We start from the raw sequence: 26,911 nt of genomic DNA on the forward strand, positions 1-26,911 counted from the left end.
AACATGTTGCCCCACGATTTCGTAAATATGAATGGTGATTACATGGAATACCGACATGATGAATTTTATTTTGGGAAAACTTTCCGTTACAAATTAATTTATTAATCCAATTTCACTTATCAGAAATTTCCCTATTGTTCATTGCTCCTCTTACTCACTTGATGTAGCCATGTAGGAGAACAATTTTTTGTATAGTGAGTTAGAAACCTTACTTTAACAAACTACTATCACACATCATGTATTAGTGAGACCTTCCTTTTTTATTAACTAAATATACACTGTTTTGTTTGACATTTTTTCCTGGTTTACTACCAGAATAGAATTTTACATTGGCTACTAACCAGGGATCATCTTCAATAATGAGTCTAAGACACTTGGAGTGCAGAGTGCTCTTCAGCTAGGAAGTGGGAAGGCTTGAAGCAACATGTCTATGCACAAGAAGCTTCAACAGCTAAACTTTTTGTTACTCCTTTACATGGATCTCCGAATGTATTAATTGATATTCCAATTCTACAACTACTTGATCCAATGCAGGCCTGTTAATTAATATTCATAAGAGTCAGTATAATCCGAAAGAAAAAAAAAGTCAAATTAACTACACAAAAGGCATATATATGAACTTCTTATTTAAGAGGAATCAGGATAACACCTTCTGCACAATGGATAGAGCCTTATTACTTCTGCACCGCCCATGTTTGAAGTTCCCACAAGTCCCATAAGGCGTTCCAAAACTTGCAAATTTAATGGAAGAGATCAACTGATTAGGATAAGGGCACTCCAGTGACAATACAGGCCCTACTTTTCTTCCTTTATCTGAATTCCACAAGTCAACAGGTGGAGGGTGAGATTCAGATACATGTGAACACATGCTTCCTATCTGTTTTGTAGCGAAAGATATTTGTGTAGGGTCGCCTCCACTCTCCTCAAACAATACAAGTGTGTTGCTATCTGGTTGTAACCATGATCGTGGTATGTGGTATCTGCAGGATTTCAATTAGTATCTAACAAGATTGCCTTCACTTCCTTCAAACAATTCAGGATTGTTTTCTTTCTAGTTTCAACTTCTCATGCAGAATATCTAACACTTACAATGTCTGTGATGGTTTTCCGCAGTTCTTGAGACATTTGGATGAACTATAGGCCCCTCTATAATTGCATGAGTCGGTACAACCACCATTCGGAGAAACATATGTAGGCCAGTACCTTCCAATGCTCTGTCCATTCACCCAAGCCTCACCTTTTCCCATCCCCGTGAAGTCAATTGCAACTGGATTACTTCCAGAGGGAGCAACAAAGTTTGTCTAATACAACATGTTTTTACCATTAGTTTTCAGCAAAATCATTTTTTCCTATAATAGCATTCCCTTAATTTTCTTTGTAGTATGTGATTGTGAGTATATCAGATGCATACACAGTTGAGTAAACACGAAATTGGACACTCCATAAACCAACAAAGGGAACCAAATAAGTGCAAAGAGACATTGTCCACTTATGCAGTTATAATAATGAGAATATAATTAAGAACTCAAGAATTTCTATAGATGCAATATTTTACTAAAGATTACCTTGTACCAAATCAAGGATTGATTTGTAGGTAAGGTAGATTGTGAATTCCACTGTCCAGAACTGCCATTAGATGGACCTAAATCTTCATATTTAAGGCCAACCTGAATTTACAAAAATACAGTGTATTATATCTATGACTTCAATCAAAAAGGAAAAATGAAATCCACTTTACAATATTTCAGTTGTATCTCTTCAGTTAATGGAATCAATAAAACTCAAAACGAGAAAGAAAATATCTGGCTTTAGTTAAGCTGAGACTAACCTGATATGTCCACTGCTGGGAGGAGAGATCAACAGTGCTTCCATTCTTCAAACCTTTCAGTATCACTGGACCAGTGATCCCTGCACCCCATGTGTCAAAAAAAGCTCCATAGTTCTGATGCACATAAGTTTTGCATTAGTTGATGTAGTAATGAGAATATGATTGATGATAAAGTGAAATTATATGAAGAGGGATTAACAAGACAATGCATTTATAAGATGTAAAGACAAACCTGAAGTCCCACAGTTAAACTCAGGAGATCAATTGAATTCTTCCCAGCCACTAGTGTGACGGGGATGTCCACATTGACTTTAGCTTTGCCACTGTTGCCAGTTCCACTCCCTGAAAAAGTTCTCCATAATGATAAGTATTACTATTAGTAAATCACAAAATATTCCGTTGAAATAAAGAAACAATTGAACATTTTAAGAAGGAAAAATCATGATTAGTTGATCTTACTCTATTTCTAATAAACCTTGATTTTAATTTACTATATCCTTAAAGGGATTAATTTTGGGGATAATGATACTCATACATCAATTTTATACAAAAAAATTTACAACTTAAGAGAGAGAGAGATAGGAAGAGAAGAGAGAGAGGTATTGGATAAAATGGGTTATGTGATGAAGAGAGATAGAAAGAAAAAATAAATTGTAAAAAGTGTTGTAGAAATTGGATGTATATGTTTTATTACTCTAAATTTTTTCTTGCCAAGGAATGGACAAAATAAACATTATTTTAATAATTTCTCTTTTATACATTTAATGAACACAGGATTTGGTAACATATTTTAAACTGCTCCAGATAAAACTGGTGAATACCAACTTTTATGGTTAATTTGAGTGATTTGATCTAGATACATTTAGATGTTTAAGACTGCAAACTTGCATGAAAGTTTTTGGATCAGCAGCCAAGAATACTATGTTCATTACATAGGTTACTGATCCATCATCTCTGACCACTGGCCAGTGACTACACATAGCATGAAGACAGATATACCAAACACCTTTGTTATTTTCTGTTGTCATGACTGCATAGTGTTTTCCCTTCAAAGTTTCTTACAGTGCAAATCCTACTTGGAGACCCACCATGCATAATGCCAACCCAAACATAGTCTGACCTCATTTTGCAGCATTTTCTAATAACGCATATATGACTTCTTATTTGTCAGACCTTTTTTATTATTGGTAGAGGTACCAACGGGTTTGTAACAACTCACGCACCTTGTTCAACCAACTGAGCTAGACCCCTTGGTTGTTTGGCCTTAAAATAATGCCAAGGAATTAAAGCAAGAACATATAGGGGCATCCAAAATATGTAAATTATAAACAGACATATCATCATATGTCAATGATTTAAATTTATTTACCTGCAATCTTCCCATTTATGAAAGCATGAAGGGCATGACCAAGGGATTCAATGTGAAGGACAGTTTGAGAACCAGAATCACCTTCAACATCAATGCTGCAGATAAAAAATGAAGTATTAACATGGAGAAGCAAATTGCAAGTCAGAAAAAAGCTTTCTCAACCTTGAAGGTAGGCTGTATACCTTATCGAGTACCATAAGTAATCACTTTTATCAGCAGTTGTATTTATTTGCTCCAGTAATCCAAATTTTGAAAATGAATCAGACTTTGAAATACCAATAGGCTCACTAATCCAACTCCATCCCGAGCCAGAATCATCCAAAGATCCAACCTCTTCTTTGAAAGATTCAGTTGTGAAGCTTGAAATCATAGATGCAGAATTAATCTGTCATACCACAAAGAACTATAGGTTAGGCTACTTCTTCAAATGAAAGAAATGTTCTAAACTGTAGGTAGATTAATCACATGGATTTTGAAAGTAACTTCATTCAATTGAACTATCTGTTTTGATTGGGAAGTTGATGAGGCAAACCTTTGCAGTATTTAGCACTACATTCTTGCAGTCTGGTAAGATGCTCACAGACCATGCAGGCAAGTGATATGAATTTCCATTAAAGGTCACTGTTGCATCAGATGTGGCAATGTTGGCAAGGAAGGCAGCACATATAGATCCTGTCTTGTAAACTGCAGCCTGAATTTGAATAGTAAATGTTAAAAGAGGTAACTAAACCATCCATCTCACTCAACAGCTTAAGCCTTTGAGATAATTCGCTCTAAGTGTTAAGGAGTTTGACCCTTGCCGCCAACCGTTCCTGTTCCTTTCCCGAACAATTGAGCTTATGGGATGGTTCACTAAATGGTGTACATTTTATACGGAGAAGAGACTAAAACTTTATAACGCATATAAAACAAGTATTAACCCAGAAAAGAAAAGACTAGCACCCCCAGACAGTGGTACTTTTCTGCAATCAATAAAAAGACTAGCACCATCAGACAGTAGCATATAAAACAAGTATTAACTCACGAAATTGGGAAGAGGCAATAACCAGAGAAACCTATGACCGATTGACAATGATCCCGTGGATCTCCACCCTTTTCAATGCATTTATTGAGAGAGAAACTTAAAATTTGATAAAATATTAGACATTTAGGCCCTGAAAGAAAATCCATACCTCTATATTTGGTCCAGGAGATGTAATTGTTGGATCAGTTGCTATCAAGGCTTCTTCACAAAGCTTTATGGCCTTATGCACATCTTTAAGGTGGCCCCATTTAGGCTGTCTAATAATTCCTGCATCATGCAGTTCAGATATTTATTAAAAAAAAACACAATATTTTCACTGAAATTTTTCTCCTCTGAATATAAAATGAGCATATGATGTCGAGTTGCAATACTGTTTATTCATCTTCTTGACCGCATTCGGAATCAAGCTTCACCAGTTTATATAATTCTACAGAGTCGACAATTAATGTGAGATATAAAGGTTGAAAGAGTGCATACCATACTGATCAATTGGTGCATCATAATCATAACTAGTAGAAATGAAAGGTCCACCAGTAGTTCGGCCAAAATTAGTGCCTCCGTGGTACTGTTTCCGAGCAAGAAACCAAAATATGCTGTGGCATCAGCTCGTTTCCTATCTTGAATATCTTAAAGCCTTAAACAACATGTAAGCTTACGTTACCATATAGTAATTTTGAAAAGTTCCACCTCGCTGGTAAAAGCGTGCCACAGCAAAAGCAAGATCTTCTACTGGTCTGTAAGGCACAGCACCACCAAATGAAAGAAACCTACGGTTTCATATAATTCAATATGTTACAGCAAAAATAGAAATAGAGTTGAATGAGAAAATAGATACACAATCAATCAGATCATATTTTGAGTGTGACCTTTAAATAACTAAATGGTTTATATAGAAAAGGACACTAACCATCCACTCCAATTCTCAGTCCACATTTTTGGTTTTGCATTAGAATTTGGTGTGAATTGATCGCAGTAAAATCCATTGCACGTGTTAATCTGAGAGTAGTTACATAACAAATTATGAAATTGACAATCAAGTAGGATAAGAATAGACAGCAGCATCGTAAGTTTTCTTTATTCAGGAATCAAGAAGATGGACAATATAGCAAAACATAAAATACATAACACACGATAAATACATCTAAAAGGAGAAAACTTACAATTGGATCAGGAGCATCTGCCTGTTGGCACATTACCCAAGGAACCCCTGTGTCAAGAGATGTTGCCATTGATGCTGCCCATTTGATGTAGGATTTAGCAGCAGGACCATAGGCCGCATCAATGTTCCCATACTCATTTTCAACCTTGCAATGGAAAGTACATATTAGTATTACATGTTTACATACTCCCTGTTCCAAAACAATGGTCTTTTTAGCTTTTTGTTTTTGTTCCAAAACAATAGGCCCTTTAGCTTTTTAAAATTATTTATTCCAACAATATCCTTAGACATAATTAAAAAGATCAATTAATACTTGCATTGAAAAGAGACATTTGTCATAAAAATAAGTTGATGGATAATAGAATGTATTGTTAGTGGTGGTTAGTGGGATAATTATGACAAAAGTGTTTGAAAAATAGAGGGTATTTTAGTCTAAATTGGAATCAATGGTATACTTTTTAATTAGTGTGCCACAACCTTAAAAAATCATTGTTTTGTTTTGGAATGGAGGGAGTAATATTTTAATATTTAAAAAGTAGGCAGAGTAGGCCATTAAGAAATCAAGACTGTCAGTCTATACTATGCTTCCACATCTAGATACCATAAATTCTCATAAAAATAAAATTGACATGTATTGAATAAAAATGAAGAAAAACCTGAGACAAAATAATGGGTCCTCCTTGTGAGGCATAGAGGCTCTCTTGCTTCATCATATCCACAATCTTAACAGTGAACCGCTTCATTTCTGCCTGAAGACAATTCAATTTCACATGATAGAAGGAAGCAGATGGAGCAAGATGAGACATGGAGAAAGGAAAGGAATAACTACCTCGAATGGTTTGTTGTCAGTTCGGAACTGAATACCCGGAATAAAATGTAGCCAAAGAGGGAAACCACTGTTTAGAAAAGTTAAAGGCCATGATCAGATATGAACGTTTTTGTGTAAAGATACATAAAAAGGGATCAAATTTTACCCGTAGTTCCATTCAGCACATGCGTATGGACCAATCCGGAGATGCACATATAGACCTGCTGCTGCTACTGCCTTCACAAATTTAACCAAATCTGCCCTTCCTTCAAAATTATACTGCCAAACCAAATTATATAATCCATCATTGATTTGATAACAAGACCCCATCTTTATAAGCTGTTTCCATTTTATACCTTCTGATATACATTGAGAAATACTCCTCTAAAAAATTCTTGCTTTTTTAAGATTTAACTACACTGTTCATATTAACTCTGACAAAGATGTGAGACAATGGTAATTTATTTTCCTAAGCTTGCATTCTTTAATTTTTTGGTATTGATGATATATTTTTTACTTGTTTGAAAAATGAACACACACACACACAAACAATACAATGAAGAGACAGTGAAGGACAGAAACAATACAAAAGTGGTAATACTAATAGTAACATTAACAAAACAAAACAGAACAGAACAGAACCTGGCCTTGAACTGGTTCATGTAAGTTCCAGAAAACATAAGTCTCAATCACATCAAGTCCTCCATCTTTGGATTTCTGAATGAGGTCTGGCCACATCTGCAACAACAAAAGCTATCCCTTTTAAGTCCAAACTCCAAAGACAAAGGTTAAAGAGAAAAGGGAGTGTGCATTACACAGACACAGAGAGAGGGTGATGAACAACACCTCTGGAGTGCTACGAGGGTAATGAATAGAACCAGAGACCAAGACACGGCGCTTGCCATCGATGACCAATGCTCTGTGGTCATACGTGACATTTGCGCAAAACGAAGAAGGAGCATAAACGCAGAAGAACCAAAGCAAACCAACGAACAGTATCTGTGTCCCTCGCATTGCCTTTTTGGGTAAAGACTAAAGAACGAACACGACCAACAAGGAAATGATTCCCTCTTTGTTGTTTTTTTTCTTGTTATATTTAAAGGCAAAAAGTTTTCTTAAGCCACCACTACTACTTATCTTGAAGCAAATGCTAAACCAGGCTTTAGGATAGAGTTAAAAAGGAAAAAAGAACCTGAAATGGGGTTTGCTAAGTTGCTTTTTTCAAGACAAGCAAAACAAGCTTGCACGGTTGCACCAGAATGTTTGGCTAGTAAGCTTCTTCGTGTGTGTGTGTGTGTAATTTCCACTTGCACATGCGTGTAAGTGTGAGACGTTGTTGCTTGGCCGCTATGTGAAAACCATAGAGTGGAAATAAAAGAAGTTGTGTTAAACTTGAAGAGTGGGAAGAGAATCAAATTATTATGAGACAAGTGAAGTGAAGAGTTAAGGTGCTAATGAGGCGCTATTTATTCTACATATTGAAACGAAGGGCACGACACGCATGCAAATAGTGTACTATATTATTTAAAACGTGTCAATGTCGTGGTCATCTTCCTCAGGTCATGGTGTTATATTTCCTAACTCACTCAGCCGCTGCTTTTGGTTTTAGCATGTAAACTTCTGTTTGGACTTTGGATTAAATGAAGTTAATAATGAGGCTTAAGGCACGTTATTTTCACTAGAACTAATTTTAATAGAATTAATTTTAAATTATTACTTCATTCATTCTATTATAATTATCATTAAGAAAAAAATTATCTTAAAATAATTATTATTTTACTTTTTTAATTTCACATTAATTATTATTTTTTATATATTAATGATGAACTACAAAATTTAAAATTTTTGGTGTAACAATGGGGTTAACTCTAGCAAAAAAACTAATTGTTTATAAGGTGATAAACCAATGATCCAATAGAAAAAATTATCAATATTTTTATAAAATTATTATTTTTAATTTACTTATAATTTTTTCTTCATTATAAAATATTATTTAAGATGATGATTAATTTGAGACGTAAATAGTAATTAAGATATGTAAAAATTTCTCCCACACAGATGAAACAAGAGAAGAGTTGGGCATATAGGGGTGTTTTTATCTTACGTCAACCATTGAAATGATGACGTCATCTAAAAGTTGGAAGTGATTGTCGCAAGTGATCGCCTGATAGGTACGTGGCACACGACCATAATTATCCAGATAGCAATAATATATTTATTAGTATTCAGATAATAGTATATTTTCAAAAAATTGCATTCACAAAAGAAAATAGTATATTTTTCAAAAAAAACTAATTTCGATACAATAGCAATTAAAAAACGTATACATTAGTATTAATTGATTAACAATTATCGTATAGTAAGTTCTTAAATAATTATTTCGCAAGTTTATAATGTAAACTTATATATCAATTCATAATTAAATAATACTATAAAAATTAATATTATTAATATATTTCAACTAAATTTTTTATTTATTTTATTTTGTCTCATTATTTTTATTATTATTTGACATTATTTATTTATTTTCTTTTTCTTTACTAAAAATGAAATGAACGTGAGCTTTTACCTTTAATTTTTAAAATCAACGTCTATTAATTACAATATATTTTTGTATTTTACATGTAATGTTCGAACTAATTAACATTACATTCATGATTGATCCGAGTGAAATTATTTATTAAGCTTGGGTTTTTTAAATATGATCTCCAATAAATAAAAATGATTTAAAAGGAAGAAGTCTTTAAAAATGACGAGTCTCTAATTAATTTAATGGATGTAATTTGATTAACACATGTTGAATTTGTGGGAGAAAGATCTGAATTCTCCCAACAAAACAAAATGTACTTTTAAAGAGAGATAAAAAAAACCTTAAATGCAACTAAATTTCGAATAAATTATTACTGTTTTTTTTTAAAAAAAAGTAATTAAATATTTAGGAAATATTACACTGTAAAAATAAAAATAAAAATATTTTTCGATTGAGTCAATTGGCATTGGCATTAATTACTTAGTCTGTCGAAGTAACAGTTTGTCTGCATCAAACAAAGTAAAATAATTCAAACATACGATTATACTACTACAATTTTTTTTTACTGCAACATACGATTATACAATTGAATTGTTTTAACTTTTACTGCCATATAAATTAAAAATCTATAAAAAAAAATAACAAATTTAAAAAACTCGTGACTCGTGAGTTTATTTAATGTGATAATCGAATCCTTTAATATAAATATTAATATATCTTGATTTTCACATTTATTTTTATACAATAATTGTAGTACATCGATTCTTTGGCATCTAAATTGCGATTTGCTATTTTTTTATCCACATAATTTGTTGTATTTAATTCTTATATATTTCCTTGGTATTATATTTTTAGTGAAGTAATTATTTATTTTTAAATCTTTTTTCATAAATCTTATAAAGTTAAATGATTATTTTTCTACAGTAAATTAAATCGAACATGATAATCAGATGCACCTAATTTTCTTACACGAGAGATAATCTTATTTATACTTGAGCCAATTTCAACCATTATAAATAATAAAACTCTGTTATTAAATGCTTAACACATACACATTATATATTATTAAATGCTTAACACATCCACATATTATATATTTATTGTCTAGAACAATCCAAAAATTAAATTTAAAATTATTAATTAAGCTAAAATAATCCTATCTTAGTGGATCATCGATAGATTGATGTACCTACTTTGAATAATAATTCTTTCACCTTTCTTTAATCTTTTTATAAATGGAAAGTGTTGAATACTATTGGGCTATTTATTGTCTTAGAGTGCCAGGTGTTTGGCATAAAGACACAGAAAAACACGATCGAGGTCAGTCAGTCAATTAAAGATCTTGAATGGTACTAAGTAGGATCACAATCTTGATATCAAGTTGAATGGCTAAACATTACTTTATTTATTTATTTATTTCTCTATAAAGATTACTACTATTAGTCAGGTCTATCTGCAGATTGTGAATCCATTCATCATTTCTCCTATTAGCTAGGTTTATCTTATATTAAAGCATACCAATAATTTGCTGGCACTTAAAAAAATATCATTTATTAATAAAAATTAAAATATAATATTAGCATATTTTGGTGGTATAATATTTGTTTATTCAATTTAAATTGTTAATATAAATATTATAAATCTATATTAACAGTGATATATATATATATATATATATATATATATATATATATATATATATATGAATAATATTTGGTGGGAAAAAAGTATTAATGGAGATTGGGTCGTTCAAAAATGCCTATTCCATTGAATTGTAGTTTCCGGGAACGTTGGTGCATCATTCTTACTATGTGGTGCGTGGTATGTGTATCACGCTTTTCTAATTTTTTTTATTCAACGAAAACTAAGCATTAATTTGAGAGTGATGTTTTTTTTAAGAAAAAATATTCTCTTAAAAATAAATAAAATTTAAAGGAGCACTGTCATCTTAAGTTTCTTGTTTTATAAAAAAAAAAAAAAACAAATAGTTAGATTTTTGTGTGTTATTCAAGTATGTTTTAAATGTGAGAGACTTTGGATAACTAGTTAAAAAAATTGAATTTCTAGTGCTAAATTTGGATTGAAATTAGGCCCATTCACCATTTTGTAATCCATTCAAATTATTTTTTTCATGTTAGATAAAATATTCAAATATTATTTATTTTTCTTTTCAATAGTATTTTTCTTTTATAATCTATTATTAATATTTTAAAGATGATAAGTAATTAAATTTTTACAAGAATTTATTAGTCTTCCCTTTACATTAATTTAATTTTGTTATAAACAATTTAAGAATTAAAAGTTATTTATTAACATTTGTCAATAGAATAAGCTTAATTAGGAATTCCATCTATCACTACCAAGTCCTCAACGTGGGTACAACTGGAATTCGGGAGCTCAAAACCATCATTATCATCACCCATGTGGTCACATCAAGGCAATACATGCACTTGCATAGTCTTATGCATGCCATGAATAGCATTTTGCCTTGAGACCTGCAACGCTAGCTGAAAGGACCAACTAATCATCACTTAAGGCTAAGACCTTAGAATGAACCAGGATAAAAACTCCTTAAACCACATAAACTACCTATGCAATCTAACATACTAGTATTGTTATTTTGTTCAAATCTAACTTGACTGTTAGAGTCCTTACAAATATGCCTCTCCGCAAATTTCCCACTTTAGGGTGCTTTTAGAAAGTATTTCCCAGAATAGGGTTGTTCCTAAATAATTTCCCCAGGGGTGCAGTTTTTCTACGTAGCAGCCATGCATGGCGCCATTGGTGATGGCGCCTTCGACAGGGACGAGCCACGTGGCTGTGTCGCCACTGCGACTGGCGACAAAGGACTGCATATCGCAGCTCCTATTGGCGCGTCCAAGGGTGCATGGGAGCGCTGGTTTGACCAGCGACTTCAGCACCTGCAAGCTGCAGGCATAGTCTGCAGCAGCACCTGCAGCTACTCAGATCGTAGCTGGAAGGCGCCACTGGAGGTAGCGATTTGAGTGAGAGGGAGGCGCCAGTGAGGCTTGCGTTTTCAGCTTCAGTGGTTTAAAAACCCAACTGCAGAGGGAGCTCACGCATCTTGTAAAATTTGTGTATTTGTGTGTTGAAGGTGATTGCTTGTCTTGTAAAATTTGTGTATTTGTGTGTTGAAGGTGATTGCTTGTGTTGAGAAAGGTAGCTGGTGGTGCTGTTTAGTTTGTGTTCTTCCATTTTCCAAAAGCTTGTAAGTTATATATTCAATATATTTTATATGTTTTATTTAGGTAGATGTTTATATGCCAGATTATATTTTGATAAATAAATAGTTTTAGGTAGTATAAGATAAGAGAATAATTTTGTATAATTTAGTTTTAATTGTTAATGTTATATGGTAGATTAGATTTAGGTTTATATGACAAATTAGGAATAGTTTTACATACTCTAAGTTATTAATTTTATATGGTAGATTAGGAATAGTTTAAATTTTGATATGATAGATTAAGTTTAGTTGAAATTTTTTGTAAAATAGATTAGAAATAATTTGAAGTAGCATAACTTATTAATTTTAGATTAGCTTTAATTTAAATGTTGTATATGGTAGATTACATTTAATTTAAATATTTAATATCATAGATTAAGAAAAATTGTATGTACTGAAAATTATTAATTTTTATTTCTTATTAGAATGAAATATTTTATATTACCTTAGTTTTAGTAATTATTAGACAAAAAATGTTATGTTTAAAGTATAATAGTTTTTCGTATTTAAAATTATTGATTTTGTATATAAAATTATATTACTCGTAATTATTTAAAGTCATTAATTTTGTATATGGTAAATTATTCATAGATTAAGAATAATTTTATGTAGTGTAAATTATTAATTTTAGGTTAGAATTTAATTTTTTGTATTACTTTTGTTTTAGTTTTTATTTTTTAGTTTTTTATATTACGTTAGTTTATAGTCGAAAATTTAATTATTAATTTTGTATATATATTATTTTAATTTTTAGTCGAAAATATAAATATTATTTTATATATTGAAATTTATTTTTGTATGTAATTTAATTTATTTATAGAATATATATGAATTAGGTTATTTGTATAATATATTTTGTTATTGAAATTAGAAAAATATAATTTATTATTTATGTAAAATTGTCTTTGGATGTGATTTAATTTATTTTGTATAATACATTTAAATTTCTGTGATTGTATGATACATTTAAATTTCTCTTATTTTAATTAAGTTTTTCGTAAATACAACACCGTTATAACCGAATTCATCCTGTACCTACAAAAAAAATATTTTAACACATCAAATAAATTACAAGATAGTCATTTTTAACACAAAAAACACCAGATTTCTCTTTTAAAGTGTAATCCCAAAAGATCTCTTTATTGGAACTTTACATTCAATTTCTCTTTTAAAATTTTTTAATTAACTTCAAATTAATTTCATGAGACACACTTAAAAAAAATGAACAATTTCAAGATAGTCATTTTTAACACAAAATTAAATAATTCATCAACGAAGTTAGTATTATAAATAATTAATCAACGAAGTTAGTATTATAAATAATTAATCTTAACATTAATAGCTTTAAAATGGAAACAGCTAATTACAAAATTACTAAAAATATAATAAAATATTTAACACTTTCAAGTTGAACGCTTATAAATTTTTAACACACCAAAAACCAACTTAATCTAATTAAAAAAATACTACAACTTCATCTTAAAAAAAATTCTTACTCAAAATATTTACTTCAAATAAATATAATCTACAAATTTTTTTTATTCAAAGTTCAAACATTCATCAATTTTTAACACACTAACAAATTTTGAATCTAGAACACATTTATATGACATATCCGATGGGACGATGCAAGAATGAACATTGAACCAAAAGATTAAATTGTGTCAATATGTCAAGTTCTTCTCTCCAAGATACGCTATAGAATCCAATCCTACCCACCAATAACTTTATTTTATACACAATATAAACTTTATTTTGTGTCAATGTGTCAAATAATTCATGTACACATTTAATCAGCATCTATGATTATTTTGGAAAAAAAAGTTATAACCAAATAAATTTATTGACAAAGATGTAAATAAATTTATTTCACGAAAATTGTTCACGGAAGGAAAAGATAGAAGCAATTAAACGCGAGTTCTGTACAAATTATCAACACCAACCTAATCTAATTAAAAAATTATTACAAATTTCATATTCAAAATATTTTTATTTTCACTCAAAATATTGTCTTCAAATTAATATTGTTACACAATTTTTCTTTTATTTTTGACATTTAAACACACATTTAAACAAGCCTATCAAATATAAAAGTTAATTTAATTTTAAAATAAATAAATACTATATACGAAAAATAACTTAAAAATAATTTCATACCACAGTTTTTTTCACAGCTAAGTCCACCAAAACAAAACAGAAACAAGCTCAAAGGCACGGACAATAGCTTTAAAATGAAACCTCTGAAGCACTTGCAAGAAAAGGAAAATGAAGCAGTTGCAACAAAAACGAAATGAAGCAGTTGCAAGAACAAAAACATAGGTATTTGAAGACCCTAAATCGCCAAGGGAGCTGGCGTTTTCACCCTAAATCGCCAAAGGAGCTGGCGTTTTCAGCAAAAGCTGCACCTGCAAAAAGCAAAGCTGCACCTGCAAAAAGCAAACGCGTAGGGAAGCGCTGGTTTGACCAGCGACTCCACCCTGCATGGCCAAAGCGCCATTGCAGGTGGCGACATCGCTGCTGTCGCCAGTCACAGTGGCGACACAGCCACGTGGCTCGTCCCTGTCGAAGGCGCCATCACCAATGGCGCCATGCATGGCTGCTACGTAGAAAAACTGCACCCCTGGGAAAATTATTTAGGAACAGTCCTATTCTGGGAAATACTTTTTAAAAGCACCCTAAAGTGGAAAATTTGCCTGCAATCTAACATACTAGTATTGTTATTTTGTTCAAATCTAACTTGACTGTTAGAGTCCTTACAAATATGCCTCTCCGCAATCACAAACTTGAATCATGATGAAAACCATTGAGTCATTAAGAAGCTTACCCACGAGAGAAGATCATTCCACTAGACACCATAGCATTTATAATTGTTAATATAGGTTAGCTCAACTCATTTAGTTTTGTCTATTATGAGTTATCATATTTTTAAGTTGGGTCGAATTGATTCAATTTGACCTATTTACTCACTTTTTAAAATATAAAAATTATCGAAATAAATCCATTTATATATATATATATAAGCCAGGCTAATGAATTGGCCTAATCCATCACAAGTTAGTCTTCAGGCCATTCAATACAAGGCTGGTTGTGTAACTCATTCACAGACAATTATTTGATTATCTCACGGCTTGTAAGTTGAGAGTTCCACTTCAAGTTAATAGTTGTTCTGCATTATAGAAATTTGATAGAGACAGCCATCATCATTGACATTTAACAATCTCGTAATCCGAAACACAGTGCATGTATGTTGGACATCAACGTAGCTTTGTTTGCTAGCTAAATTTGAGTCAATACATTGGACTCCGACTGTTTAATCACAATGTTGTGTTTTGTACGTACATGATATTTCTGATTTATCAAGCTAAGATGAAATTTTCGAGAATAAAAGAGAAAATTAAAAGAAATGTATTTTCGTCTGGTAATATGAAAAGGGCAAAATGAACTTCCAATACTGGAAAATCAAGGATTCCAAACAAGAAGAATTATGCTAGAGGATTTTGAAACTCCAATGAGCTCGAAGCCATTATGAATTGCTGTTTAAGAACTATAAATAGAATTTGCTTTAAACTCAAAAAATGAACATCAGAAAGAGGCAGCAGTTTGCAATGGGACTTTCCTAAGTTGCATAAAAGCAAGAATATGCGTAACTGTTTCCACATGACTGGAGATGTTGGCATTCAAATCCAAACATTTAGTAAAATGTTGCTAGGCAACCTCCTCCAGAAGACAAACAAAATCCTGTAAATGCTGTAGTACAGTCGTCCAATATGCCAATTTGAGAAAGAGAAAGAAAAATCATATATTTCATTCTGTCCTCAAAAGTAGTGTCTTGCTGTTACCCTCAAAATGGCTAGGCTATAGTATAGCCATCCAAATATTAGGCAGAATAAAGGAATGTATCGCATCCCAAAACACAACTGAAAAATCATTTTCTAAATTGGTGGAAGCCATAAAATATTAACACCATGTGTGAAAGACAGAATTGGGAGAGGAAAGTAACCAAAAGTCCAAAATAATTGTTTTTTAAGGAGGGGAAAAGAACGAAGAACAAACAAGTGAGAGTTGAGTGGAGCAATTCTCACTTCATTTTTTCCTCAGCCTCAAAATCCTCTCCCTCAAACTGGTGGGAAAGAAAAGGGAAAAGGTTTTTTAAATTAAGGGGAAGTAAATCTCATTCCCCAAATTTAACTTCAACTCTAAAGCAAGGGGAAGAAAGTTCTCCTCCTTTTCTTTCCTTAAAACATTCAAAATAAGGAGAAATACTCTCCCACCATCCCATTACTTCCACTACTACCACCCCCCTTCCATTCCACTCTGCTCCCCTCCACTCAAAAGCATTCAAACATAGCCATTAGCCTGAGCATTGATTCCATCCAATAGTTATGATTTCAGAGTGTTTTATATCTATCCATGGGTAAATTAACTTCAGATTTTCAACATAAGAAGGAATTTGACACCTGCTGCATTCTACCCCAAGCAGATTCAAGCATATGCATAAAAACTGAAAAATCATATACACTTACGGCAATAGGATTACTAAAATAAATACAATATGGAAACATAAAGTACAGCATTACTCATCATGATGCATGTTTCCATTACAAAAATGTTACATGATTAAATAAAAGTATAAGTTTATATTCTCCACTAGCTTACTTTAGATTTTTTAGTGTCCTCCTGTTCCTGCTGCACTTCTCTCTCTTAATGCATCCTCAGCTTTCACTCTCTCAGGAACAAAATCTGAACAAGGAAGAGCAAAGTAAAAAACCTTGTAGGTAGGGTAAGGTGAATGCAGGGAAAGGGAAACTTAAGAATAGAATAACATTGCAACAGGGATACAAAATTACCAGAGAGAAAGTCATATCTCCTTTGCTTACTTACAACATGTGCTGACAAGAAAAGGTGACAAATCAATGAGTGGAAAATACTTAATAGACTCAACAAGCATGTAAGGAGACACAAACAAATTCCTTAATTCACATTACATGGAAAGAATTCCATATTTACTGTTATGAATTTGATTTGGCATGGGTACTAGACTAATAGCCTCACTGTATCAGGTCGAAAACAGTATGTCATTCCCTACCTTAAGACTTCAAAGTCTCACCTCCCTCACCTCAAGAGTTTAAATAACAAAATGATCATGAATTCTACTCAAGCAGTTCATCTTCAAAGTACATTGAAAAAAAGGTCAAATTATAATTATAAGCCTAAAACTCACAAGGCTTCAAAATTTTCAACTAATATAAAAAAAAACACCCTTGAGTTCCCAAAACATAGATATTAACATCAATGTTGGAAAAACATGCAGCTAGAAAATGTTATTGAACTGTCCAGCCGAGAGTAGCAACCTCCTGCTCCTTTCAGACTAGGTGCTTGATATATTATGGACTATCCAGCGAAGAATCAGACCACCTCTAGCTGGCCATGTAAGAAAGGTTCCATCAAGTCCAGAACCTAATATGGGCCGAGCCACAATTGTAGACCGATCGAGTCTTTAGACCAACTGCCCATCATAATTGGCTCGGTCCATTACAATGCGGCTTTAGGGCTTAAAGAGCCTGTGGGCCACAAGCCTAGCACATAGGGATCTATATTCTTCTTACACATGACTAACGCACAATTGGCACCGAGATTCTAGATTCTTCCTACAAGTGACTAAAGCACAATTGACATTGAGATTCTGGATTCTTCCTAGTGACTGAGACACAATTGAAACCGACATTCTAGATTCTTCTAACAGTTACGTGACTAAGGCACAATTGGCATCGACATTAGATTCTTCTTACACGTGACTAAGGCACAATTGGAACCGAGATTCTAGATTCTTCTTACACATGACTAAGGCACAATTTGCACCACCCAATCTTTGCACACACATGAGGTGGAAACCGTGTTGCGAGAGGACGCACACCCGCGTTGCGTATGGAGCTTAAAGACTCCCCAGGCAGCAATTATGTTCTTTCTAGGGTTCACAATTATACACTACATTACAGCAAACACTACTAGACTATAGTATTGACCCAATTTCGAATATCATTGAACTCACTTATGGATAAAACATTACCTAGGTGATCGTAGCTGAGGCATTTCTTGCGGTCCCGAACACAAAAAGCATAAGCTTCCTGCGAGAATTGCTCAAGGAACTTCTCCTGCAATGAAAACAAGGCAAACGATGAAGGAAAATGAAGAAGGATATAGGCATCGAAAAAGAGGAGAAGACGCAAGGAATTGAAAACCTACCACAGCGTTGTTGATGGCCAACAATGCTTCCTGAGAAACACGCATATCGGGATCTTCGCCCTTAATCATCGTTCTGATGCGATTCATCGGAAACACGTTCATTTTCCCCTCTTCTCCTTTTCCTTCTGCTACTCCCTTTTTGGATCCCTCGTCTCGCTGTTTTGAAGTGCCATTGCTGAGCTTGGGTTTCTTAGTCTTCTTCTTGTTCTCCTCTTTGGCGATTTCTCTATCCCTCTTCGTTTTGCCATCGGTTAGAGGGATTTCAGCGCTTTTGGTTTTCTTCTTTTCGATTTTGGGGATTTCAGCGTTTTTCTTCTTTTCGGTTTTGGGGGTTTCAGCGTTTTTGGTTTTCTTCTTTTCGGTTTTGGGGGTTTCAGCGTTTTTGGTTTTCTTCTTTTCGGTTTTGGGGGTTTCAGCGTTTTTGGTTTTCTTCTTTTGGGTTTTGGAGATTTCTGTGTTTTTGGTTATCTTCTTTTCAGGTTTCGGAGAGTTGGAGGAAGTCATTGTGACAGTGCAGTGTAAACACCCCGACACGGGAGTTTCAGTTTCACCCTCTGTCGGAAACAGTCTCCAAAGAAGAAGCGTGCGCAATACCCGGTTCGAAGTTCGAAATTCGAAATTTTATAGCCGAACATGGGCCCGATTTATCTTCTCCTGGTGAATTCAATAAAATGGGTTTTTTTTTTTTTTCATCTTCTCTTGTGCATTCACCAAATTTGTTGGTGCATGAACATTTTTGAATTTGTTGGTGCATGAACATTTTTAAGTGTGATAAAAATGTTTTTCACTTAAAATTTTAAAAAGTACTCCCTGACCCTCTCCTTTCCCTCATGTGTATCATTAATCTTCTTTCCCCTCCCATTTGCATAATTTATGTGATTTTTGACTGTTCGTGTCTCTGTTCATGTCTCCTTGTCAATTCGTGCTCTCGTCATTGAGGTTGTCTTTCGCCGCCATAAATTGCTTCATTTTTCTCTTGTTCCTTTGGTTTTAGCAATGGTGAATAAGGATTGGGAATCCGTATAAGATATACGGATTGTCAATCCATATAATTTATTTATTTTTATATATTAATATTTATTAAAATAATAATTGAATTAATTTTTTATAATTAAAAAAATAATTTTTGTAAAAATATTTTTTAATAAATAAATATTGTTGTATATTTTTTATGTGTTTATATTTAAGTAATTATATTTGTTTTTTAAGTTGGTTTTTAATAAATCATTTAAGAATTTTGTTTATTTAAAAATGAATATATAAATATTATATATATATATATATATATAATAAAATATAAGTAGTGTATTTATATTTTCTATTTAAGTAATTTATTTTTTTTATTGATATAGTCGTATATATATTATTACACTCATAGTATTAAATATTTATATAAATAGTCTTTGGAAGTATAAAATTAATTTTTTTTTCATTTGTTTAAAAATATTTAAAGGTATTGAGATACTAATTTGTTAAAAAATGTACTTAGATTTTGGTCATTAATTTAAGTTTACTAGAATTAGTGATGTCAACTTTATAAATTTAAAAACTAATTTCTATATTCATTTATGAATATATAAAAGTAATAAATTTTTTATTTATGAATTATTAAATAGTAATTGATTGAAGTATTATTTGAACGATGACATTAATTGTTATGACTATTTAAATGTGTATATTATGCTTAGAATCAGAGGTTTGGGTCAGACTTTATGGAGGGTTATAAGAAGAGCCTTAGGGAGAGAAGTTAGTAGTGATGCAGATGAAGCCCCTTAACGGTGAAGGCCCATAACATTTGCATGTAGGCAATGATAAGTTGTACAAATGATGTTAAGCATGTGGATCATGCAGTTGACGAGATCCATAAACAGCCTAAAGAGATAGTTGTTGATGATGTAGTTGCTGATGCTGAGGGTTTTTCAGGCGGACCCCACGATACATTAGTTTTGATGGACTATGTTCATCATGTGGCAGCAACAGTTTGGAATGGAGAGGTATTTGTTAACTCATTAGCAAGTGTACCAAATTGTCACAAGTAGTAAAGTTAAAATGGAAGTCTGAGTGTCGAGTACACATGGACTTTGTTTGTACTTAGATTGGTGTAAACCCAATTTTAAGCAATAGATAGAGTAAAAGAGATAAGGAATTGTAAGTGAAATAAAGAGAAAAATAGAAGATAAGAAAAATAAACAACTTTTGAATGCGAAAGATGAATTCATAATGCAAATATATTGGAGCCTAGCATACCAAACTACTTGAGATATAATGTTAATAATTTTTTTCTATCTAATATTATTCTAGTTTTTACCCACATCTCCTCTGATACTCTAACCCTAATTCCTCAAGTGAAAGAGCTTAATTTATCTATTTTCTCTCCTAAATTCCTTTACAAAGATAAAATAGTAAATTGCATTAAGAATGAAGATGCATGAATAGGATAAACAAACTCATTCTATTCATAGACATGATTTCATTTAGATGCTCTTTCCCAGTTCTTTAGAAAATAAACACTTTCCAATGCCTACGTCCTAAACAAATGCATGAGTATGAGTGATCAGACTATAATCAATAACAATAAGCACAAAAAAGAATAATAAAAACTGGAATTGCATTAAATATATAGTAGGGAAGATTTACATTACATGAGTTTGGCTGTTAGGCTCCCAACAAAGGGGGGTTTAGCCTCTCATAGTCATGAAAGGCTTTACACTTGAGACGTTGATGGGGATGGAAGAAGAATAGGGATGGATAGGGAGGGAAGAAATGGCTATAGAGAGGGTTTCCCCTATTTGAGATGCTCAGGCTTTTGGTGTATTTAGTAGAGAACTCTGAGTCTCAATGTATCTATTTCCTTTGCTTCTACTTCTTTTATAGGCCTTAGTTAGCTTAAAATTCACACGGCCTCGTGCCAAATGCAACAACTATGTTTAGTGGGTATGGCAATGATCATGCGTTTAACGGGGGCAATGCGCTAAACGGTTTCTTTGTGGGCCTTCTTCACACTAAGCTTGAGCTAGTCGTTGAGCGACGCTTCGCTCTGGGCCTGTCTTGCACGCTAAGCGAGATGTTTCAATCTTCAACTTTTTCTTTAAGGCTTTTTCTTCAAGTTCTGCATCAATTTAACTCCAAAGCACTTGTAATTTCCCTTCTTTTGAATCTTGCTGGTCAAGAATTAAAATGACATTAAAATTTTCATTATTCTATTAAAAACAACAGGAAAATATAGAAAATATAATCATTCTTGTCTGATTTGACTATCAATAAAACCTAAATTTAGTAGTTATCAATATTTTTATTTTTAAATAAATAATAATGTTCATAACTATTTCTTATTATTGTTGAAATGATTTGAATTTTTATTTTCAGGAACGTGCTGAGTTGAAGTTATCCTTCCATGGAAGAAAGGTAAAGAAATTTGGTAGGCCTGCTTCAGAGATTGAAGGCTTAGTGGCTGCATGTTACTTGGACATTGGTGATTGGGGACTTATATATGCTTTTGCGAAGAGGTGACATAAGGAAACTAGTAGTTTCCATCTTCTGGTAGGAGAGGTCACTATCACCCTGGATGATATGACATCGTTGCTACATCTGCCAATTACAAGCGCCTTCCATAGTTTTGAGGCTATTCAAGTGGACGAAGTCGTGGACCTATTAGTTGACTTGCTTGAAGTTAGTTTAGAAGAAGCAAGGGCTGAGACATTACAATGACATATTTATATGTTCGACTATCCTGGATGCGAGACATTTATCGTAGCAAATGTGACGCAACACAGTGGACTATAGCAGCTCGAGCATATCTTTTGCATCTGGTAGGTTGGACACTCTTTGCTAACAAGAGTGCCACACACGTGCATGTGGTATTCTTGGATGCATTTTGTGACCTCAGCCAAACTAAAAGCTATGCATGGGGAGCTGCTACACTGGTCTATATGTATGAGAATTTGTATGATGCGTCAAAGAGAAGCGTCAGACAACTTGCAGGATATATCACACTTTTACATGTATTTATAATTTATTTTTAGTTTTGTAGTTTATATTGAGTATTGTTTTGATTTTTTTTTGTTTTTAAAATATGTATAGTGTTGGATTTACGAGCATTTTTCTACCATTGCTTCTTCTATTGCTGCTGAAGATTATCATGAGAGGAAATCACGTGCTTCCCGTTGGGAGTTTGGGAAGGCATTACTAGTGTCAACACATCGTAATCGGTTGGATAAATTGATGTCTGATGCTATGTGTTGGATTTCTTATGGTGATCACTGTGCATTCAGAGAATTTGAGCTGATCTCTTTATTTTCCTGACATATCAGATGAGGCCCATTTATTGTAATACACCAACCATAGAGGGTTGTGCAAAATTTTGGGTATGTGCAAACCATTCCTCCACACCCTATTGCTCCATCTCTATGTATAGAAGATATTGATGATAAATGGATTCAATTTTTCTGAATACCTTACACTGATAGGTCAGTTATGTGTTGTACCTGGACAATGTGGAACATAATACATGGAGTGGTTCTACATGATATCTCGTCCCTTCATGAGTCCAACACAGCCTGGGAATCCTCCTAGACATCCACCCATGGTGCACGATGAAACATTTATTGAACAAGATCCTCCTTAGTAGCTAATGGTCACAACAACTATGGCAGAACCACGTGCAGCTGCACCTACTGATGTAGACCAGCCTTGATATGCATTGGTATATGGATGTCATATCAACAATAATAATCTTCTAATCCTTAGTCAATCGGCCAACATATGGATGTTCAAATAATGACTTGGTCAATTCATGATTGTGACTCCCACACATTAACTTTACCATCCATCCTTTGCCACCCACAATTGGTTTCGCACGCAGGTTAAAGGGACACCCACATTTTCTATTGCCAGTAACTGTTCTTACTAAATCTTTCTTCCTAGGCTTTTACTGACCACTCATTTCACAACAAATTAAAACAAATGAAGTTCTTCCTTTAATACCAGTATATGTGTTTGACCTCATAATCACCGCCACAAAATCAATTTCATAAGCAACAAATCGAGCCTAATGCAAAACATCATCACGGGTAGCAAACACCTACAATACAATGCATAGAAGTTTAGTCTTCAAAGGACATTCATTTACTTATTTAATAACAATAAAACATATTAATACATGAGAAATATTGAAGACATCAAAACAATCAACTTGTTAATGCACACCAGGTTCCTCTTCATTTTCTTCATTCATATTAACTTCTTCAGACATTACACTGTCATGCATCCACTGATCTTCGTCATCTTAACAAAACATTAAAAAAATTCAATGACAAACAAACAACCCCTAAAAGATACGAATGAATTATGAAACTATACGTATTTACATCTATTTTAAATAATAATATTAATTAGTTTTAAAAAATAATAAAACAAATTTTTAAAAAAATTTAAAAAATAAAACTTACGGATTGACAATCTGTGTGTTACTTACGGATTGACAATCCATAAGAATCATACGGATTGACAATCCCAGGTTTGTATGGATTGGTAATCTGTAAGAATCATATGGATTGGCAATCCATAAGCAACATACGAATTGTCAATCCGTAAGTAAAATACAAATTCTCAATCCGTAAGTTACTTACAGATTAGAAGTCCATAAATTATATAAAACTTATAGATTATCATTTTGTAAATTATATACGCAAAAAAAAGTAGATTGAAGAGAAGTCATTAAGTGTAAAGGAGTCTTGTGGTCGAAGTCGCTGAAAAGCGCTTCAATTGGCCACACAACTTGGAATTGAGAATTAGATGTGTAATTTCGAGGACGAAACTTCTTTTAAGGGGGGTGGAGTTGTAACACCTGGACTTTTGTAAAATAAATTAAAAAGTGTTTTATTTAAAAATAAATAGAATTTTAGAAAAAAAATGAAGTTTTTGTAATTAAATAAATAAGGAGAAATATTTTTATTAATTAAAATAATGGTTTTATGCTAAATAAAATAAATATATGTTCGTAGAAAATAAAAAGAATGTTTTATTTATTCATTTGATAGAGAGTAAAATAGAGCTTCTTTTTATAGAATAATAAAATAAAGAAAAATTGAGTAAATAATAGGCTGAGAGTACCCTAGCTATAAATAGAGACATATTAGGTTAGTTTTTACACGATACGTCTCTAGGTTCTTCCTTTCTTTCTTTCAAATTCATTTTTCCTTTTCACTCACCCAAAACCCTGTCTCTTTCCCGAATACACTTAAACTTGTCCAATAAAACTATGAGATCATACTCTTTAATCGTTGGATCATCGTGAAATTTGAGAAACACTTTTGGAACTCATTTTTGAACATTCACACCATTGGGATTTAGGAAATAATGCTTGTAGAGTGAGAAATGGATCTTGCATGAAGACAGTAAAATTGAGGTTTCAATTCCTTCTCCTGCTCTCTAACACTTGGAAACCTTAGTAGAGAAACCAGAAGAAAAGCTTTAGGAATCCTAAGGAACCACGAGAGACATCACTATCGCTGTCAGACTACACACGTGAGCCCACTTAGAGGTAAGGGATGAGTTTATCGCAATTGGGGTTAAAATGATCATGTGCAGAGATGAGTTAAACGCTATTTTAGGGGTGTTTATTGAATTATAATTCTTCTTTTATGATTATAATTACAATATTATTGTGTTTGATATATCAATTGATGTCCTAATGTGAATTGATTGATAAAATTGAGTGTTCATGGTGTTTTCGTGTTTTTGACCTATGATTTTGATTCTTTTGATTTTGATATGATTATGTGAAATTGTTTGAGGGATTTTTCTCCCATGTTATGAGAAGAATTTTTGTATAATTTATTTGTGTTGGACAAGATTTACTAAATTAGTGTGATAAATTGTTATGTTGAGATAATGAAATTGTGATTGAAATTGTGTTTAAGTGATAAATTGAATATGTGATGAATTGTGAGATACATGTGTATTGAGATATTATATGTATTTAGTTGTGTGCAATCACACAATTGTAAGACCTTTAAGGGTGATAAGTTTTTGCGTGACAAGTATTGTGATGAGATCCACTGTGGGAATCCGACGAGTTGAATCACTTTGAGACGCGACGAGTTAAAATGATTTTGAAAACTATTGAGTAGTTGTGTGTATTTCATAGTTCATAGGTAAAGTCCATGTTTATGCCATGTATATATTAATATTGTGTGATGTGTATATGTTTCACGAGGTGTGATGACATGTTGTTTTGGGATCATAACATTGTGATTGAGATTGAGTGTATGTGATAATTTGAGTATGTGCTGAATTGTAAGATATATCTGTATTGAGATGTTGTGTGCATTGAGTTGTGAGCTATGAACCATACAATCACACGATTGTAAGACCCTTTAAGGACAACGAGTTAATGCACGACACATATTGTGATGAGAACCACTATGGGAACCCGACAAGTTTAATCACTTTGATGCATGATGAGATAAAATTATTTTGAGAACAATTGATGAGTCGTATATTTTGTATAATTCATTGATAAAGTCTACGTGTTAAATTTTGTTTTGGGTTGAACCTGAATTAGGAGGGAGATTCCCTAATGGACTCTTCGGAGTCTCGGCCTTGGGGTAAATACACCCGGTTTAAGTGCTCCTTTAAGCCTGTGTCAATCCCACATGATTGGAGCATTCTTGCAAAATAGCATGACCTCGATTGGTCTCCATATGATTTTATCTAGTGAGAGTGACCTAATTTAACAGTGCGTGGTCTGTCTTGTCATGTACTCCTAAGCGTTCGACGAGTTTTTTCATTGACATGGTATCACATTGCATATAGGATTGAGTCTTAGTGTATTTGTTGCATAACACATATGTAATGATTATTGTGACTCGTTGCATGATGGTGGGTAATAAATTATGTGAGTTTGAGACATTGTGTTGTACTTGAGATGTGTTGTTCTGAACATGTGATTAATGTGAAGGTGTGAAATGTGATTTTGTGATTAAATCTTTGGGACAAGTGATGTTACACAACGAGTGATAAAATGATGCAAATTGTGTTAAGTTTAGCTTATTATACTTATATTAGATAAATGTGAATTTTTTATATCTACCTGTTTAAGAATGTAATGACTCACTCCCTATGTGATATTTATGTTTGGATCCTGTGATGATCTTGAATCCTATGTTGGTGAAAACAGATGATTAGGTGGATGACTTTAAAGAACTTTGTGCTAGAGGACGCTGAGACACAATTCTCTGATAGGATGTGACATTTGAGACATGAGTTTTTATTTCAATTGCATGATGTTCTGAACATGTTTTTTTTTTTACTTTATTTTATTCCGTTGTTTAATTTGAGTTCTTTTGTAAACTTGAATGACCTTGTTCTGAGCTGGATATGTTTTTAATAAATTTTATTTGCTAATAGTGAAGCGAATATGACCCTTTACCAACATGAATTTGTTTACGTGATTTGAATAAAATTGGTTTAATTAAATTCCATTTTTTTTATATGTTTTCTTATTTATATGTATGTCGAGCTAGAGGGTATTACATTTTTTATGACGACAAAATGATGACGGTTTCCCAAAAACCTTCTTAGTATATTAGGCGGTGTCAATTTTGTAAATACGGGGTTTCTTAAAAATCGTCTTCGAAACTATCATTCGAAGATGGTTCTGCGAAAACTGTCTTAGAATGGTTGTTATTCTAAGGCAATTTTCTA

At 32.7% G+C, this 26,911-nt stretch overlaps 2 protein-coding genes across 5 annotated transcripts; both read right to left on the reverse strand.

The window, feature by feature from the left end:
- Positions 1-239: 239 nt before the first annotated feature.
- On the reverse strand, positions 240-7,619 carry LOC100793198 (beta-galactosidase 8). 3 transcript variants are annotated; one of them, NM_001371022.1, is made up of 19 exons: positions 7,035-7,618; positions 6,831-6,926; positions 6,355-6,467; positions 6,210-6,276; positions 6,037-6,129; positions 5,382-5,525; positions 5,129-5,217; positions 4,883-4,988; positions 4,699-4,786; positions 4,370-4,488; positions 3,730-3,888; positions 3,380-3,582; positions 3,198-3,292; positions 2,061-2,170; positions 1,829-1,942; positions 1,566-1,667; positions 1,090-1,301; positions 650-980; positions 240-536 (listed from the first exon to the last, which is right to left on the reverse strand). In NM_001371022.1, the coding sequence occupies exons 1-19, from the start codon at positions 7,200-7,202 to the stop codon at positions 429-431; spliced, it is 2,517 nt and encodes an 838-aa protein (NP_001357951.1). In that variant the 5' UTR covers positions 7,203-7,618; the 3' UTR covers positions 240-428. The 3 variants fall into 3 exon arrangements, with proteins under 3 accessions (NP_001357951.1, XP_025980203.1, XP_014619539.1); XM_026124418.2 differs by having other exon boundaries at positions 242-536; positions 7,381-7,619; XM_014764053.2 differs by having other exon boundaries at positions 242-536; positions 7,004-7,138.
- Positions 7,620-16,449: 8,830 nt separating this feature from the next.
- Positions 16,450-18,840, reverse strand: LOC100793738 (uncharacterized). 2 transcript variants are annotated; one of them, NM_001255513.3, is made up of 4 exons: positions 18,206-18,801; positions 18,030-18,114; positions 16,810-16,851; positions 16,450-16,702 (listed from the first exon to the last, which is right to left on the reverse strand). In NM_001255513.3, the coding sequence occupies exons 1-4, from the start codon at positions 18,707-18,709 to the stop codon at positions 16,629-16,631; spliced, it is 705 nt and encodes a 234-aa protein (NP_001242442.2). In that variant the 5' UTR covers positions 18,710-18,801; the 3' UTR covers positions 16,450-16,628. The 2 variants fall into 2 exon arrangements, with proteins under 2 accessions (NP_001242442.2, XP_006590305.1); XM_006590242.4 differs by lacking the exon at positions 16,810-16,851 and having other exon boundaries at positions 16,482-16,702; positions 18,206-18,840.
- Between the last annotated feature and the right edge of the window lie 8,071 nt (positions 18,841-26,911).

The sequence above is a fragment of the Glycine max genome, chromosome 11, assembly GCF_000004515.6.
Source record: "Glycine max cultivar Williams 82 chromosome 11, Glycine_max_v4.0, whole genome shotgun sequence".
In the NCBI taxonomy this organism is placed as follows: domain Eukaryota; kingdom Viridiplantae; phylum Streptophyta; class Magnoliopsida; order Fabales; family Fabaceae; genus Glycine; species Glycine max.